Source organism: Artibeus jamaicensis, unplaced genomic scaffold, assembly GCF_021234435.1.
Source record: "Artibeus jamaicensis isolate MK-2021 breed Jamaican fruit bat unplaced genomic scaffold, CSHL_Jam_final contig_465, whole genome shotgun sequence".
NCBI classification, from domain to species: Eukaryota; Metazoa; Chordata; class Mammalia; order Chiroptera; family Phyllostomidae; genus Artibeus; species Artibeus jamaicensis.
In genome coordinates, this window is record NW_026521843.1 from 25870244 (window position 1) to 25885146 (window position 14903).

Here is a 14903-nt window from a genome sequence, read left to right on the forward strand (position 1 = left end):
TGTATTGTTTAAAAATTAAGATCTTGAATTTTAATTTTTATCATTATTATTTTTTACCATTATCATTTATCTTACTTAAAATACATTATTTGAAGATACAAGGAAGTGTAAACGTGACATTCTCCTTTCTCAAGTTTCACACAGTTTACAAATTTTTTGCTTTTTAACTATGAACCTAATGTTGAATGTCTTGACTCAGCATGCTGGGAATTGTAAACAATGAAAAATGAAACCCTTTCCAACACTTGGATCTGTTTGGCCTCGTACTCTTTCTGCTCTGCCTGTTTCTTTATGTTGGGGGTGGCGATTGGTCTCAGGTTATCTGCCTTCAAACAAGGGCCAGGATGGGTGAGTCCCCAGTCCCCCACCCGACAGCTGTGGCTGATTTAGGAGACTACAGGTAAAATGGCTGTTTTGCCCTCTCCCTTTCTCTGTTTGAACCACTGATACCTGCTTGCTCCTATACTGGGTCTGAACACATTAGAAGCCCATCGCCTGGATTTCTCAAGGGATGTTCAGCTTCATAGTATGTCTGTCAGTGCAAGGCACTGCCAGATACTGTAGGTGGAGGGATCCTAAAGCGAAACAAAGCCAGAACCAGTCCCCAACCTGATAGGAAATCCATAGCTGTGAGTCAGAATTTCTTCGACTCCCAAGGCTGTTTTCCATTGCTGTCCTTTGTCCTCACATTGAGTCCTGCCTGATGGTTGTATCTCCTTGTGAGATCTTCCTAAAGCAAAGCATCCTGCATTATCATCAGTCTTTTCCTCGGCCTTCACCTCCTGTTTGCTTCCTTCTTTCTGTTAACGGCCAACACTATCTCTGTAGTTCTCCAGGCTGCCCACTGCCTCCAGTGCGTCACTGACTTCCTGAACCTACTCCCTTCGCTGTCGTCATTGTCGATCCCGTGTCTCTCTGTCTTCATCAGCTGTGTCTTTAGAGCAAATTTTATACCATTGCTAAGAGTGAGATGACAAGTTTGATTCTGGTCTCACTCTCCTACTGGAAAGGCAAGGGCTTTTCATTGGCTTCCTTTTCAGAAAATGAAGGTGGCACCTTCAGTAACGTGAGCATAATCCACTTCCCTTAGCTACCTCCTCTCCCCTTAATGTACTTTTGACAAAATGAGCTACTTCCTGTTGCATCTGTAAGCCCTGTGGCTTTGTTCATGCTCTCATCTCTCAGTCTTAATGTCCTTTTCTTTTGCCAATGCATTCATATCTTTCTGTTCTTGGCCCAAATGCCACCTCCTTCACGGCCTCGCTTCCTAGCTAGCCGGAAATGGTTTCTCTAATCTTTGGAACTTTACAGCCATATCGCTACCTCTCCTGTGACACCTGCTTTTCTCATTTGTCTAATAGCTATTTGTGTGTAAGTTTTAATCATAGTTTAAATGTCTTGCTGCAGGGATGCTTTCTCTTTTGTCTTTATAGCCTTTAGCGTGAGGCTCACACATACAAGTATTCAGGAAATACATGTTAATGATAAGTGAAAATACCATATGGTTTGGTTGCATTACTGTCAGTGTTCACTTCACGAAGTGTTCTGTGTTCTACATCTGCTGACTGAAAAAATGCACCAAAACCGTGAATATTTATTTACTTTGCGTTTTTAATGCCGTGGTTACCACAGTCGTCAGTCATATGTGACCATGTATGTGCCTTGTGTAATCGGGCTCCATTTCCTTTGTTCTTGGACAGGAGAATCAGATGAGAGGGAACAGTCAAAATTGGAAGTTAAAGTTTGGGACCCCAATAGCCCACTTACAGACCGACAGATTGACCAGTTTTTAGTTGTAGCACGGTGAGTATGGCACTGCTGAGTCAAAAACATCTTTTCTCGGTAAAAGAATTTGTACACGTTTCATGTTCTTTGTCATCTACTTTTCTCATTGGTTATATTTTTCTTTTTCTAGTTATGTAAGAAAGCCCAATATCACCTAACATCTACTAAATAATTCAAAATCCGGGCGACCTGTATGAGTCTCCAGGCCAGTGCTTGTGCTGGTGAATCCTTTCTACTCTTGATTCTTCATTTTGGTCTATTCCACTGACTGGCTCCACCCCAATAGTGTATGAGAGAGGACCTCTCATCCCCCAAACCAGAATTTATTTATAAAAATTGTATATTCTTACATGTTTAAACTAGTCACCTTTGAAGCATTCTCCATTCGATTCAATACACCTATGGAGATATTTTTTCCATTGCTCAAAATAGTTTTTGAACTCGCCAACTTTGATGCCTTTTAGTGTTCTGCTGCTTTTTGTTTCACGTTGGCAAAAATGTTTCCCTTTGAGGACATATTTCATTGGGGGAAACAAAAAATGGTTTCTTGGGGAGAAATCAGGTAAATAGAGAGGGTGGGGTACCCTCCTATTTATGAGCCTAAAACAGGGTCATGCTGTTTTAGGTCAAAAACTCTGGGCACTCAGCACAGTGTGGGCAGGTGTGCTCATAAATCACCTGTCATGAAATGGGAAACACATACAGTCTTCAAAAAAACTCATCGAGGCCTAATGCAGCTTCTCACAACAACACTAGTTGGTACGTGGGTACAAAGGGGTTCCTAGAACACTCACTTAGTAAGGGAAGCCTGTACTACAAGGGGCCACCCTCCAGAAGATAATTCAATTTTTTTCTTTCTGTCTTTCTTTTTTTTTGGTGGGGGGTCCTCCTCCTACAGTTTTAGATTTGATTGTTATTGTTTTTTTCCTTGGTTACCAAGGGCCATATGTTTCCTTTTGTCTTTAAGCCAGAATGAGAGGCACCAAAGAGATGCATCTAGTGTCTTTTTAAATTTCTTTTTTAAAAAGTCTTTTAAACATAAATTAAGACCATAGTCAAATACCAGTGCACATACCACCAGAACCTGTAAAATGTGAAAACCATCAGTGCCACGCATTGGCAAAGAGGTGGAGCAGCCAGCACTCACTCCCACTGGAGGGGGTCTTAGTTGGTATAGCTGCCTTGGTGAGCTATTTGCAATTGTCTGACATACATATGTCTTCAGTCTCACTCATAAATGTATACCCAGCAGAAGCGCCTGCACAGACCAGTGCACCAGAAGATGCGTATGCAGGCGGCATGGCTATCACTGTCCATAGCAGCCCCAAACTGGAAACAGATACCCATCAGTGGGAGGGTGGCGGTTGGATGTGGCACAAAGGGTGCTCCAGGTCAGAGAGAACGAATGAACACAGCTACAGCTAGTAGCGAGTGGGGATCCACGGCAGCATTTTGAACAAAAGATGGACACAAAAAGAGTACATAGTATTGTGATTCTATTTAAGTTCCCCAATGAGCAAAAATTAACCTATAGTGTTAGAATCCAGGGTGCTGGTTCATTTGGAGGAATGGGGAGGGAGGAGAGGTCGGGAAGGAGCACGAGGAGCCTTCTCCGGTGCTGTCACCTTCTGATTCCTGACCTGGCTGTTGTCGACATGGATACACTTAGCTTCGCCATCACTACATAGCTGTACAGTGTATACTTTTCTACACATGTGTTATATTTTAATCAAAACATTAAAAAAAAATCTTCCTGCCCTTGCCAGGTTGCTCAGTTGTTTGGAGCATTGTCCCCGATATGCAAAGGTTGTGGGTTTGACCGCTGGTCAGGACACATGTTAGAAGCAACCAATGGCCCTGGCTGGTGTGGCTCAGTGGATAGAGTGCTGGCCTGTGAACTGAAAGGTCCCCAGCTAGGGGCTTGCGAGAGGCAAAGATCGATGTTTCTCTCTCACGTTGGTGTTTCTGTCCCTCTCTTCCCCTCTCTCTAAAGATAGAAAATCAATAAAATTTTTTTAAAAGATGCAACCAGTGACTGCATAAATAAATGGAACAACAGATCAGTTTCTGTCCCTCCCAAATCGATAAATTTAAAATTACTTTTATAAAACCTCTGTCTTAGCTACCATGTTGAAAAGATAGACAAGAAGCAAGTCTTCATTTCATGCTTTACCTCTTGAGTTAGGGTTCTTTACATATTGGAAGCCCTTCTATATCATTAAAAGATAATTAGTGTTGTAGTAATTTTTTTAAATGGAAATCTGTTCTATATTGTATCCTCATAGGAAGAGGTTGATTGTATTTCCAGGAAAAATGTTATTGGGATTTCACAATTTGGGCAGGGGAAAAAAAAGGGTCAGAACTTACTTTGCAGTAATAATCAAATGAGCTAATTTACTTTCAAATTTTTTTAGCACATTTGAATATTGTTTACTCTGTGGTATTTCAAAATAGATCTTTATGCCTCACAAGCTACTTCTTAATTATAATGGTAAATTTTGACTTATTAATTCTTAAATTTTATAGAAAATACTTTTTATTTGATACTTGATTTTCAAACATCCAAGAACTTGTTTGACTTTTCTTTGACAATTTTTCAGTCACTACCAACATGTGTTTCTTTGAATGTATTTTTTTTAAAAAGCAGAGCCTTGATTCCCCCTCTGTTCTTGTGGTTTGCTCAGTGCTGTCGGGACGTTTGCCCGGGCCCTGGACTGCAGCAGTTCTGTGAGGCAGCCTAGTTTGCACATGAGCGCAGCTGCGGCTTCGCGGGACATCACGCTGGTAAGACGCTTTCTGACATTTCAGGGCTCTTTCCTCTGCTCCTCGTTTTACTTTCAAGCCAAAGTAGCAGTGTTGTAGACTCGAGAGCTTTCTGGCTCCCAGCCCTGCTGACAGCTAGGCATGTTTGGCTTGGTTGGTTGGGGAATGGGAGTGTCTCATTCCTGAGACACCTCTCCTGTGAGCTGAAACAAGTGAGAATGACTTGTTTGTGGAGTAGGTACAAAATGGTAAAAATATTTGGGGGAACAAGGTTCAACTTTCTGACCCATCTGTTTTCACTTGGGTATTTTTTCCACGTATTCCATCAAAGTACCTGAACAGTTGTAGATCATATATAATGTTTCACAGATTTTTAAGTGAAAGTGACCATGTCTTAAAGCTGTTGCTGTTGGAGGTATTTTGTTGTCTTGACCATTACTTAGTATTGATCTTAAGTTCTTGTACCTGTTTATTAGAAAGAGGTTCTGTTTTCTTACATCATTTTGTTACATCATGGTTGCCATCTTCTAAGACTATTTCCTTTTTCCCTTGGTAACTAAAGGAAGCTTCCCATATTCAGTTTAATTTGCACCACTAATGCCTGCCATGGCTGGGCACTGAGGTTGGCACTTGGCTTCTCTCCTGGTCCAGCAAAGTAGCCCTGCAGGTGTTTTACTGATTGACATTAATTACTGCATGTGATTGCCATAACCTCGGGTAGGCATGGCAGGATGCTCATTTTATAGATGAGAAAACTAACATTCGGTGAGGTTAAGTTCTTTGACCAATATTCATTACCTGTAGTAAAAGTTACAGTTTTATTTTTCTGATGGAATAGAATACAATGGTAGGTTTTATTACTTTCTCATTATGTTTTAATTTGAAATGCTTTCCACAGATATTTATCATAATGAAAAAAATTCATCCTGGAATGCACACCACATTTATTTCTTAGAGTGCTTTCTTATATTTTTGTACAATTATAATGAATGGTGAAAGTATTTGTAATCCATTGTCATTATGGAATTCCTTTATTCTTTCTCAAAGACTAGAATGTTTATAGAAGCAAGTTTTGTTCTCTTCACTTGTACATGAACATTGTATATAAAAGTTCAGGAGTTTCAAAATAGCTTGTGATTGGGCCGTGTTGGACTTGCAGAGCTCTTCACCGGGGAGCAAGTGTGCGGATGTCACGTTGGCAAAAACTCACAGAACCCTGCCAGCAGACATTTGTGCGAATCAGAACTACAGGGATCTTATCACTACCTGTATATGTTTTTCTGTTCAAAAAGATCCCCCCACTTCTGAAATTGATGTAGGCTTATTATGAAAAATGCAAAAATACGGTACAGCAGCAGCCAAAAAATAGTTTTGTTTTTATTACCCAAAGGAGAATGTATTCTTCACCATTTTGTTTGTTTAGCTACTTTTTTGCATCATGAACAGTAATAATAGCAAATTACAGAATAGCACAGAGGATGATATAATAAAATTCCACATAATGCCACTTAAAGTAAGTGTTCACAGTTGAGCAAGTGTGAATAGAATTCTTCCCAGTCCTACTCTCCCCCTTCTGTCTGTCCTTCTGACCCCCCATTGCCCCTGCCCCGGTCCAGAGGCAGCCACCGTAACAATCTGCTGTGTGTTTACTTTGTTTTATTGTTTTACTGTTATTTATGTACCTCCAAATAATATAAATATGTGTTTTGCATGTGTTTAAATTACCTCTATAAAATTTTGCCATTTGCTAATTTTTGTGATCTAGCTATATTAGTAAATATATACCTAGTTAATACATTTTAACTACTTTGTAGTATTTGTAGTATTCTTTAAAATAATACTATACCACATTATTATTTTTTAAACGATTTTATTTATTTTTAGAGAGGGGAAGGCAGGGGGAAAGAAAGGGAGAGAAACATCAATGTGTGGTTGCCTCTCACATGCGCCCCCCCCCCCCCCCCACTGGGGACCTGGCCCGCAACCCAGGCATGTGCCCTGACTGGGAATGGAACTGGTGAACCCTTTGGTTCCCAGGCTGGCACTCAGTCCACTGAGCCCCACCAGCCAGGGCCCCACATTATTTATGTATTCTCTTACCATGAACACCTGGAGTGCTTTAAAAAATTTTTTTCTTTTGCTGTTACCCATAATGCTGCATTGAAAAATATAACACATTTCCTTTTGTAAGCATGTGTGTAGCTTTCCGGATAGTAACTACAGGTGAAATAGTAATACACACTGATTCAGAGGTGGTTGGCATTTTGAATTTGACCCCATGCAGCCGAATTATTCTGCACAACATATTGGACATTTATAATACCACTCAGCTGAGTATTCTTTCTTCATCTACTTCTTTGCATTGTCTTCAACACTTGGTATTTTCACACTTAAGTTTTACTGCCTTGGTGCTGTCCCATTTTAATTGTATTTACCTGATTACTTTGGGTTTAAACATGTTTCCATATGCTTTTTTTCTCCTTTGTATTTTGGATTGATACCCCTTGGCTAATATTTAATACTCATTTATAGTATTCTTCTGTTTTTTCTAATAGTTTTAGTTACATTTAAGACTGTTCACCTATCTGGAGTTTATTTTTAAGAGTGGAGTGAAGTAGGGATATCATTAATTTTGTTTTCTCCATATAGAAACTTAATCATCACATTACCTGTTATTGAATTTCTTCTTTCCTTGTGATTTTTGTATTGCCACTTCTGTCTTATTTAAAGGTTTTAGATATGCTTAGGTCTGCGTTGGATATCTGATCTCTTCTACGTTTTGTTGATCTGTTTGTCCCTGTGTAAGTGCCATATATTGCAGTAAATGATGTAGCTGGTGAGACAAGCCCCAAGTGAACTCCCTTTTAACACGGGGTCTAAGTCATGTGGAACAGAGTTTGAGCTCCCCCCACCATGTTTCTCCTAGAAGTTTAACACACTCTTTCATCTCTTATGAGAACCCGGAAAACTTTTTTTGAATATTGAATGATCTTGCCTTGTATAGCTGATACTGTTACTTATGAAGCCCAGTCTCTTGTGGTTTAACATTGTTTTTGTGAGATAATGCTTCTTAGATTATGATTGGGGATGCTATCCCTGTAATAGTTCAGCAGATTCCCTCTACTTTGTCTGAGGAGTAAGGGTAGAAAGCCTGTTTGTGAGATGGCACAGAGCCCTTAGGACACACTTCAGGCTGACTTGCCTGAAGTCTTGACAGGTGAGCGGCTGCAGCAACTCTCTGCTTCCCACTGCTGGTAACTGGTGGGATAGCAGGTGAATTTCTGGTGGAAGACCACCGACTTTTCAACATTCGGTGTTTTTTTCTGTCAGTGAAGAAGACCATTTATAAAAGAAGCATTTTAGAGAAGACACAGCTGCCCTGGTCAGTGTGGCTCAGTTGGTTGGAGCATCATCCCATAAACTGAAAGATCACGGGTTTGATTCCTGGTCAGGACACATACCATCTTTTGCAGTGTGTAATGTGCTCGTGTGTAGAATGCGCACCCATGGTTTTGGTTCAAACGTTCAGGAAAAAAATATTTTGTGTTAATTTTTCAATTCAGTTATTTATTTATTTAGTTTTAGCGACAAAACTGATTATCACATTCCCAGGGTATTATTTTATACGTGGATATCATTATTACTTTCCAGAGTTACACTTTTAACACATAAGTATAAGTAAAAGAATTAAAAATATTTATATAGTACTGAATTAGTGCTACCCATGTATAACGTGCATCCATATTTTTCCCTGAAAAATTTGGGCAAAACAGTATTCATTATACACGGCAAAATATGGTACCTGGGTTGTAGGTTCAATCTCCACCCTGGGTGCGTCCGAGAGGCAACCAGTCTATGATTCTCTCTCACATTGATGCTTCTCTCCCTCTCTCCCTTCCCCTCTCTCAAAATTAGTAAATATGTTCTTGAATGAGGATAAAAAAGTAAGTAAATAAAAATAAAAAGGAAGGCACAGCTTATATACCTTAATTAGTTTAAAGATCATTTTGTGCATGTCCTTTACAATACTGGGCTGTTAAGCTCCTTCTAGGCAGGTACTTTCAGATCCTCCATTTTTTTCATCTCTTCTGTTTGTTTTCTTTTGTATTTAGCAATTTGGAGGTCACTTTTACATTACATCTAATATTAAATTATTTATTACTGTAATTGTTTTTAAGCAGCAGTATACTCAGGGGCTCAGGAAATTCTGGTTTGATGTGTTTGTATGACCGGTTTCAGAGACAGGATTTGGATTGGTTCTTGAGGTCTACTGAGGAGTTCTCTCTCCTGTACCAGATTACCTGTTCTGTTTCATTCTCACTAAAATGGGTTGGGTTTAAACATTATTAATGTTGTATATCTTAGATTGGGCAGCACTGAAGAATGTCTGTTCTCTTTTCTGTGACTTTAAAAAAAAAAGATTTTATTTATTTGTTGTTAGAGAGAGGAAGAGAGGGAGAGAAACATCAAAGTGTGGTTGCCTCTGGAGCGCACCCCCCACATACACACCCTCCCCCTCCCCCCAGTATCCTAGCATGTATCTCAGGCATGTGTCCTGACAGGTAATCAAACCAGTGACCTTTTGGTTTGCAGGCCGGTGCTCAATCCACTGAGCCACACCAGGCAGGGTTTTTTTCTGCAACATTTAAATGCCTTGATTTCCTGCTCTCTCTACTCTAGGTTCAACTTTCCTTGGACTCTTTCTGTGTATGTTCTGTTGAGATTATGTTTTCAGTGCCATACAATTGACATCTTTTAGAAGTTGACAAAGCAGAAAGAAATTGATGCCTTGTCACAGATGCCGGCTCAGTGGTATTAGGCTTTCCCACTTCGATGTTAAAATACAGTAATGAGTGGGAGTAGTTAAAAATTGATTATTAATTTGTTGATAATATGAGTTTGCAGATTTTTCCCCCAAAAAGAACATGAGAAAGGCTAAGTTGTTTTGTGTTATTAAATGGAAATAGATTTTTTTATTCACCTGAATTTGGAGAGTCCAGTGTTTATTATTCTTTCAGTCTTTGCAGGCCTCTAACAGATCAGGTTAGTACCTTTCTATATCAAGTGAGCAGACAGTGGATCTGAAGACCTCCCACTGCAGAGAAGGTGGGGTCGGTGAACCACAAGGACCTTGGTAGCCCGTCTGGGTGGTTTTCTTGTGCTTTTTCAGTGAGGGCCACAACCAGGCTTTCAGCACCCCTAACCGGACACATCCGTTTATCCAAGACGACTCATGTGTTCTACTTGTCATGTCACCAGTAATACTGTGGGAGCAGGTTCTTAAGCTGCCAGTAGGTCACTAGATCTACCTTCTCATTTTGAGATCTGTTCGTGAACATAGCTGGACTGCGAATTTCAAACACTGCTAGTCTAATGTATGTAATGTAAGACTTACTGTTATTAGAACATTGAAGTCATGGAGGCTTCCTAGGTTTCATCCTTGTTTTATTAAAAATTAAAGTGTACTTTGAACAATATGTAAAGAAAAACATCAGTTTATTAAAATACTTACACGGACCTTTACTGCCTTAGGGAAACAAAATTCCTTAGAACAGAGCAAAGCCTGAGGTGGTTAGTAAGTAGTAGTGGGCTGACCCAGCCTGTTACTGCCTGTTCGTCATCTGCTTCTAGTGGCTGGAGGACTGGAGTGCCCCAGAGGGTGTTAGTTGTTAGGGAGCTGTGGCTGGAGCAGAGCCTCAAGGTTATCAATAGGTAAAGATCGTGTAAGTACTGGATTCCTCTTTTGCCTGGGCTCTGAGGACTAAAGCAAGTTGGAGGGTGGGATTCCAGAAAAAGAATGTTTTGAGTTGTTTGGAGCTTTAGAAATCTTCTAAGATAGACTGTATTAGAGATAGTGGTAAAGTAACTTTTATATAAAGACTCATTAATTAGTGACAGAATCAGGCCCAGAAACTTGTGCTTCCCAGTGCTAAGTCTGATTCTGGGAAGGGTCAGGCTGTGTTGATTTAGTAGTGAGGAAATTTTATCCAGAAACATTTCTAATTCTTATATTATGTATGATCTTTTAAAAATGAAGCTCTGATTTGGCTGCCTCCAATCTTACATCCTTTCAGTGGCTTTTAATTGCATTTAGGTAAAAACCTGGTTCTTTAAAGCAGTCAGCGAGACTGTAGGGTTTTGCCTGGCCTGTGTCTCTAGTCCCTTGCCCACGTACTGTCCTCAGCGTCCTTGGGGCTCCAGCCAGGCTCTATCATTTCTTTGGTTTCCTGGTTTGTCTCCTGCCACAGGACCTTTGCACATTCAGTTCCCTCTGCCTGGATACTCCCATAGTCCCACTAGTTAAGCCTTACTCTTTTTTCAATTCTTTTCTAGTACATCAGTCTAGGGCAGGTTACTTTGTCCTGTGCTCATGAACAGAACCAGCCATGTTTTTCCAGGTTGGTTGTTTATAATCAGACATTCATGTTTGTGATTATCTGATTACGGTCTATTTTTCTCCTTTTCATTCCCCACAATATTCAGCTTGTAATATTCATTAATATAGTTACTGTGTCTTTCTTCACTATTGAATCTATAGCACCAAAGATTTTTCCTGGCATACATACTAGGTATTTAGTAAATATTTGAGAATGAGCAAATTAATTTCCATTTCTGGGACAGATTTTTTAAAATATATTTTATTGATTATGCTATTACAGTTGTTCCATTTCCCCCCTTCATTCCCCTCTACCCTGCACACCCTCTCCCTCCCACATCCCCCCCCTTTAGTTCATGTCCATGTGTCTTAAGTTCTTTAGTTTTTACATTTCCCATACTATTCTTGCCCTCCCCCTATTTTCTGCCTGCCATCTATGCTACTTATTCTCTGTACCTTTCCCTGGGACAGATTTTTTTTTAAAGGTTATTGGAGTATATTATTTCTATTCCATTGTTTTTCAACATTTTAAAATCTTTTACTGAGTACATCTCATCACTAAAGAGTGTGGTATGTTTGAATTCTAATATCATTGTATCCTCAGAGCTATACACACACAGTCTGAGACCAGGAGTTATTGAGTGATTTAGGTATTGGAAACACTTGTTTAAAAAGTGTAGTAAAATATACGCAACAAAAAAATGATCACTTTAACCATTTATAAGTGTACCATTCTTTGGTAGTAAGTATCTACCTTATTGTACAACCGTAACCACTCTCCATCTATAGAACTTTTTCATTCTTCCCAACTGAAACTCCAGACACATTAAATGACCCCTCATTCCCCCATTTCGTAGCCCTTAGCAACCACAGTTCTGTTCCTTGTCTCTATGAATCTGACTACTCTACATACCTCATCTAGGTGGAAACACACAACATTTGCCTTTTTGTGACTTGCTTATTTCACATAGTTAATGTCTCTTAGGGTTCTTCCATGTTGTAGCATGCGTCAGCATTTCCTTCCTTTTTAAGGCTGAATAATAACATTCCATTGTATTTAGATACACATTGTGTTTATTCACCCATCAGTAGAAACAGGTTGTTTCTATCTTGGCTGTTGGGAATGATGCTGTGAACATGGGTGTACAGATGGGTACCCTTTCATGATTCTGTGGTTTTGGTTCCCTCTGGAACTGTAGCTTATGTGAGTGACTTAACCTCTCTGTGTCCGGGTTGTCTCGTCTGCAGTGGGTACAATAATAAAACCTACCAGCCCTGTTTCACGGGATTATGGATTGACAAGAAGAGTGTATTATAGATATACTTCTGAAAGTTGCTAATACATGTTTCCAAGTGTAGAAACTTGGTAGAACTGCAGTTGTTCCCCGGGGCATGCCTCTGGGCTGATTTTCTTGGGCCTGAATTCTCTGAGGGGTGTAGAACTCTCTGTGACATTGGCTGCCCAGGTCGAGTGGAAGACATCTGATTTATTGCTATGTAACAAATCTTTGTGTACTTCCATCAACATTCCAGAAGAAATTAGAATGAACAGTTCATGATCCTTCGCTGAAGGCAGTGTTCACAAACACTGGGCTCTTACGCGCACCTCTTGAAGCCTGTTCCAGGCCCTGTCCTCACTGGGAAGGACAGAAGGTGATGCCTCAGTGTCCCAAACAAGACCTCTGGCGCCCTCTTCTCAGTTTCTGGAAGAGCCTGTCCCTGAGTTACCATATATAATACTTGTAAATAATTCAGAACAGTGTCTGGCACAGTGTAAGAGCTCAATAAATATTAGTTGTTATTGTTGACAAGATAATGATAACAATGGTGCCATTTCCACTCAATCTTTGTCGCAACTCATTTACTTCTGATTTCTTAGCACTATTGATTGTCTGAAAGGGATTTTGTAATGCCATTTTTACAGTCATTGTAGTAGATTATCAAGTTTGAATATGATTGTTAAGCTAGGATTAATCATACATTTTAATATGCTTGTTACAAGAAAATCACTCTATAATTTCTCCTTATAACAAGGTATAATTTTTACAATAAAAATTTCCCTTCAAGGAAAACTTAGAGGCCCTGGCTGGTGTAGCTCAGTGGATTCAGTGCGGGCCTGCGAACCAGACAATCGCGGTTCGATTCCCAGTCAGGGCACATGCCTGGGTTGCAGGCCGGTTCCCTGCAGGCCAGTTCCCAGTAGGGGACACACGAAAGGCAACCATACATTGATGTTTCTCTTCCTCTCTCCTTCCCTTCCCCTCTAAAGATAAATAAATAAATAAATAAAAATCTTTAAAAAAAAGAAAGAAAAAAAACTTAGAAAGAAGAGGAAGTTGATTCAACCGATAGTAATTTTGTTCTTCTGGTATTAGCTGTTTGTAAAATTGGTAGCCATTAATCTTGCACTCGATTCTCTTTATTTGTAAGTCCTGTTCAAGTCACATATTTCATTTAGAACCTTGAAGGTACTGGGAATTTGAGGGCAGCTTGCAAACCGTACTCATTACATTTTTAAAAAATATATTTATTTTTAGAGAGGGGAAAGGAAGGAGAAAGAGTGGGAGAGAAACATCAATGTGTGGCTGCCTCTCATGTGTCCCCTGCTGGGAACTGGCCTGCAACCCAGGCATGTGCCCTGACCGGGAATCAACCGCGATCCTTTTATTTACAGGCCTGCACTCAGTCCACTGAGCCACACATCAGCCAGGGCTCATTACATTTTTTAAAGTAATTGTACTCAGCAGAACGTATAAATCTTTTGGTTAACATTTTAAGCATCAACTTGTACCAGAAATCTAGTCTTTAAAAATGAATATAAAATTGATAAAATGAGAATTCATGTAATTTTTAAAAAATCAATTGCTTATTAGTACAGTCTGTGTTTCCAAATTTGTAAAATTACATTAGAACTAATGGACTACTGTTACAGTGAAAATATATGAAACATGAACTTTTCCTTTGTTCTAAATATACAATTAAGGCAATAATATTCTATATTAGACACACTTCTTTTTTGTGTGATGATTTATTACAGATAAGAATTTTTAAATGATATTAAATGAGCTTAGAAATAGTGCAAATTGTCCTCAGAGAAGTGTTTGTGTATGTTAGGGTCTATTTCTACATACATTTTTTTAAAATTTAAGCTTAAATTAGTTTTTTTTTGGTATATATAGCCTTTCACACTACTTCTTCCATGAATTTAAGACGCATCAGAAAAATCACTGTAAATCGAAATTATGGGGAAATAAAATGAAAATTGTTTTCTTTGAGTCATTGTGAAGAGCTTTGGATTCATAAGCATGAGTTAATGAAGGCTTGTGTTTATAGTTTTTTAAAACTTAGCTTTGTGTTTTTGAGAATGCAAAAGTACTAAGACTTTATATTTCCTTCACCCAGGTCCCCCAAGTGTCAATATTTAATACATTCTCCTCATCATCCTCTCTCTATATACATATTACTGTTATTGAACAGTTTCAGAATAGATGTCCCGTTATTGCTAAGTATTTGAAGAGTGTTTACCGAAAGAGTAAGACTGTTCTCCTGCACCGCCACAGTGTGAGAGTCACATTCAGGGAGTGAATACTGCTGCGGCACCGCTACGTAATCTGGAGGCTTTCGTCTGATTTGCTAGTTGTTTCAGCTACTTGTCCTTTACAACAAAAGAAAAGGAATTTTCTTCTCTGGTACAAGGTCTGCTTGAGAATCACTGACTGCATTTAGTAGTCATAGCTCTTTAATGTACTTCGATTCTGAATGAACAGTTCCTCCTTCTTTCTGTCTTTCAGAACCGCGGCAATTGGAAGAGCATGGGCCATCATTAGTAGTAGTAGAATTATTACTGACTATCCTCAATTTGGGTTGAGGTTGTAATTAGAATAAGATTTTATTCTATTTAAGACCGTTTGGTCAGATTTTTCCATTTCTTCCTAAGTTTCAAATTTATCAACACAGATTTTTACAGTATTTTTAACTA

At 39.2% G+C, this 14903-nt stretch overlaps 1 protein-coding gene across 6 annotated transcripts in view; it reads left to right on the top strand.

The window, feature by feature from the left end:
• Positions 1–14903, top strand: part of MTA3 (metastasis associated 1 family member 3) — a 167146-nt gene that overhangs the window by 91949 nt on the left and 60294 nt on the right. For all 6 annotated transcript variants that reach the window (XM_037162081.2, XM_037162082.2, XM_037162085.2 and 3 more), the window contains 2 exons: positions 1701–1803; positions 4470–4569. In XM_037162081.2, the coding sequence (XP_037017976.1) occupies positions 1701–1803; positions 4470–4569 (203 nt within the window). The remainder of the gene's footprint in view (positions 1–1700; positions 1804–4469; positions 4570–14903) is intronic.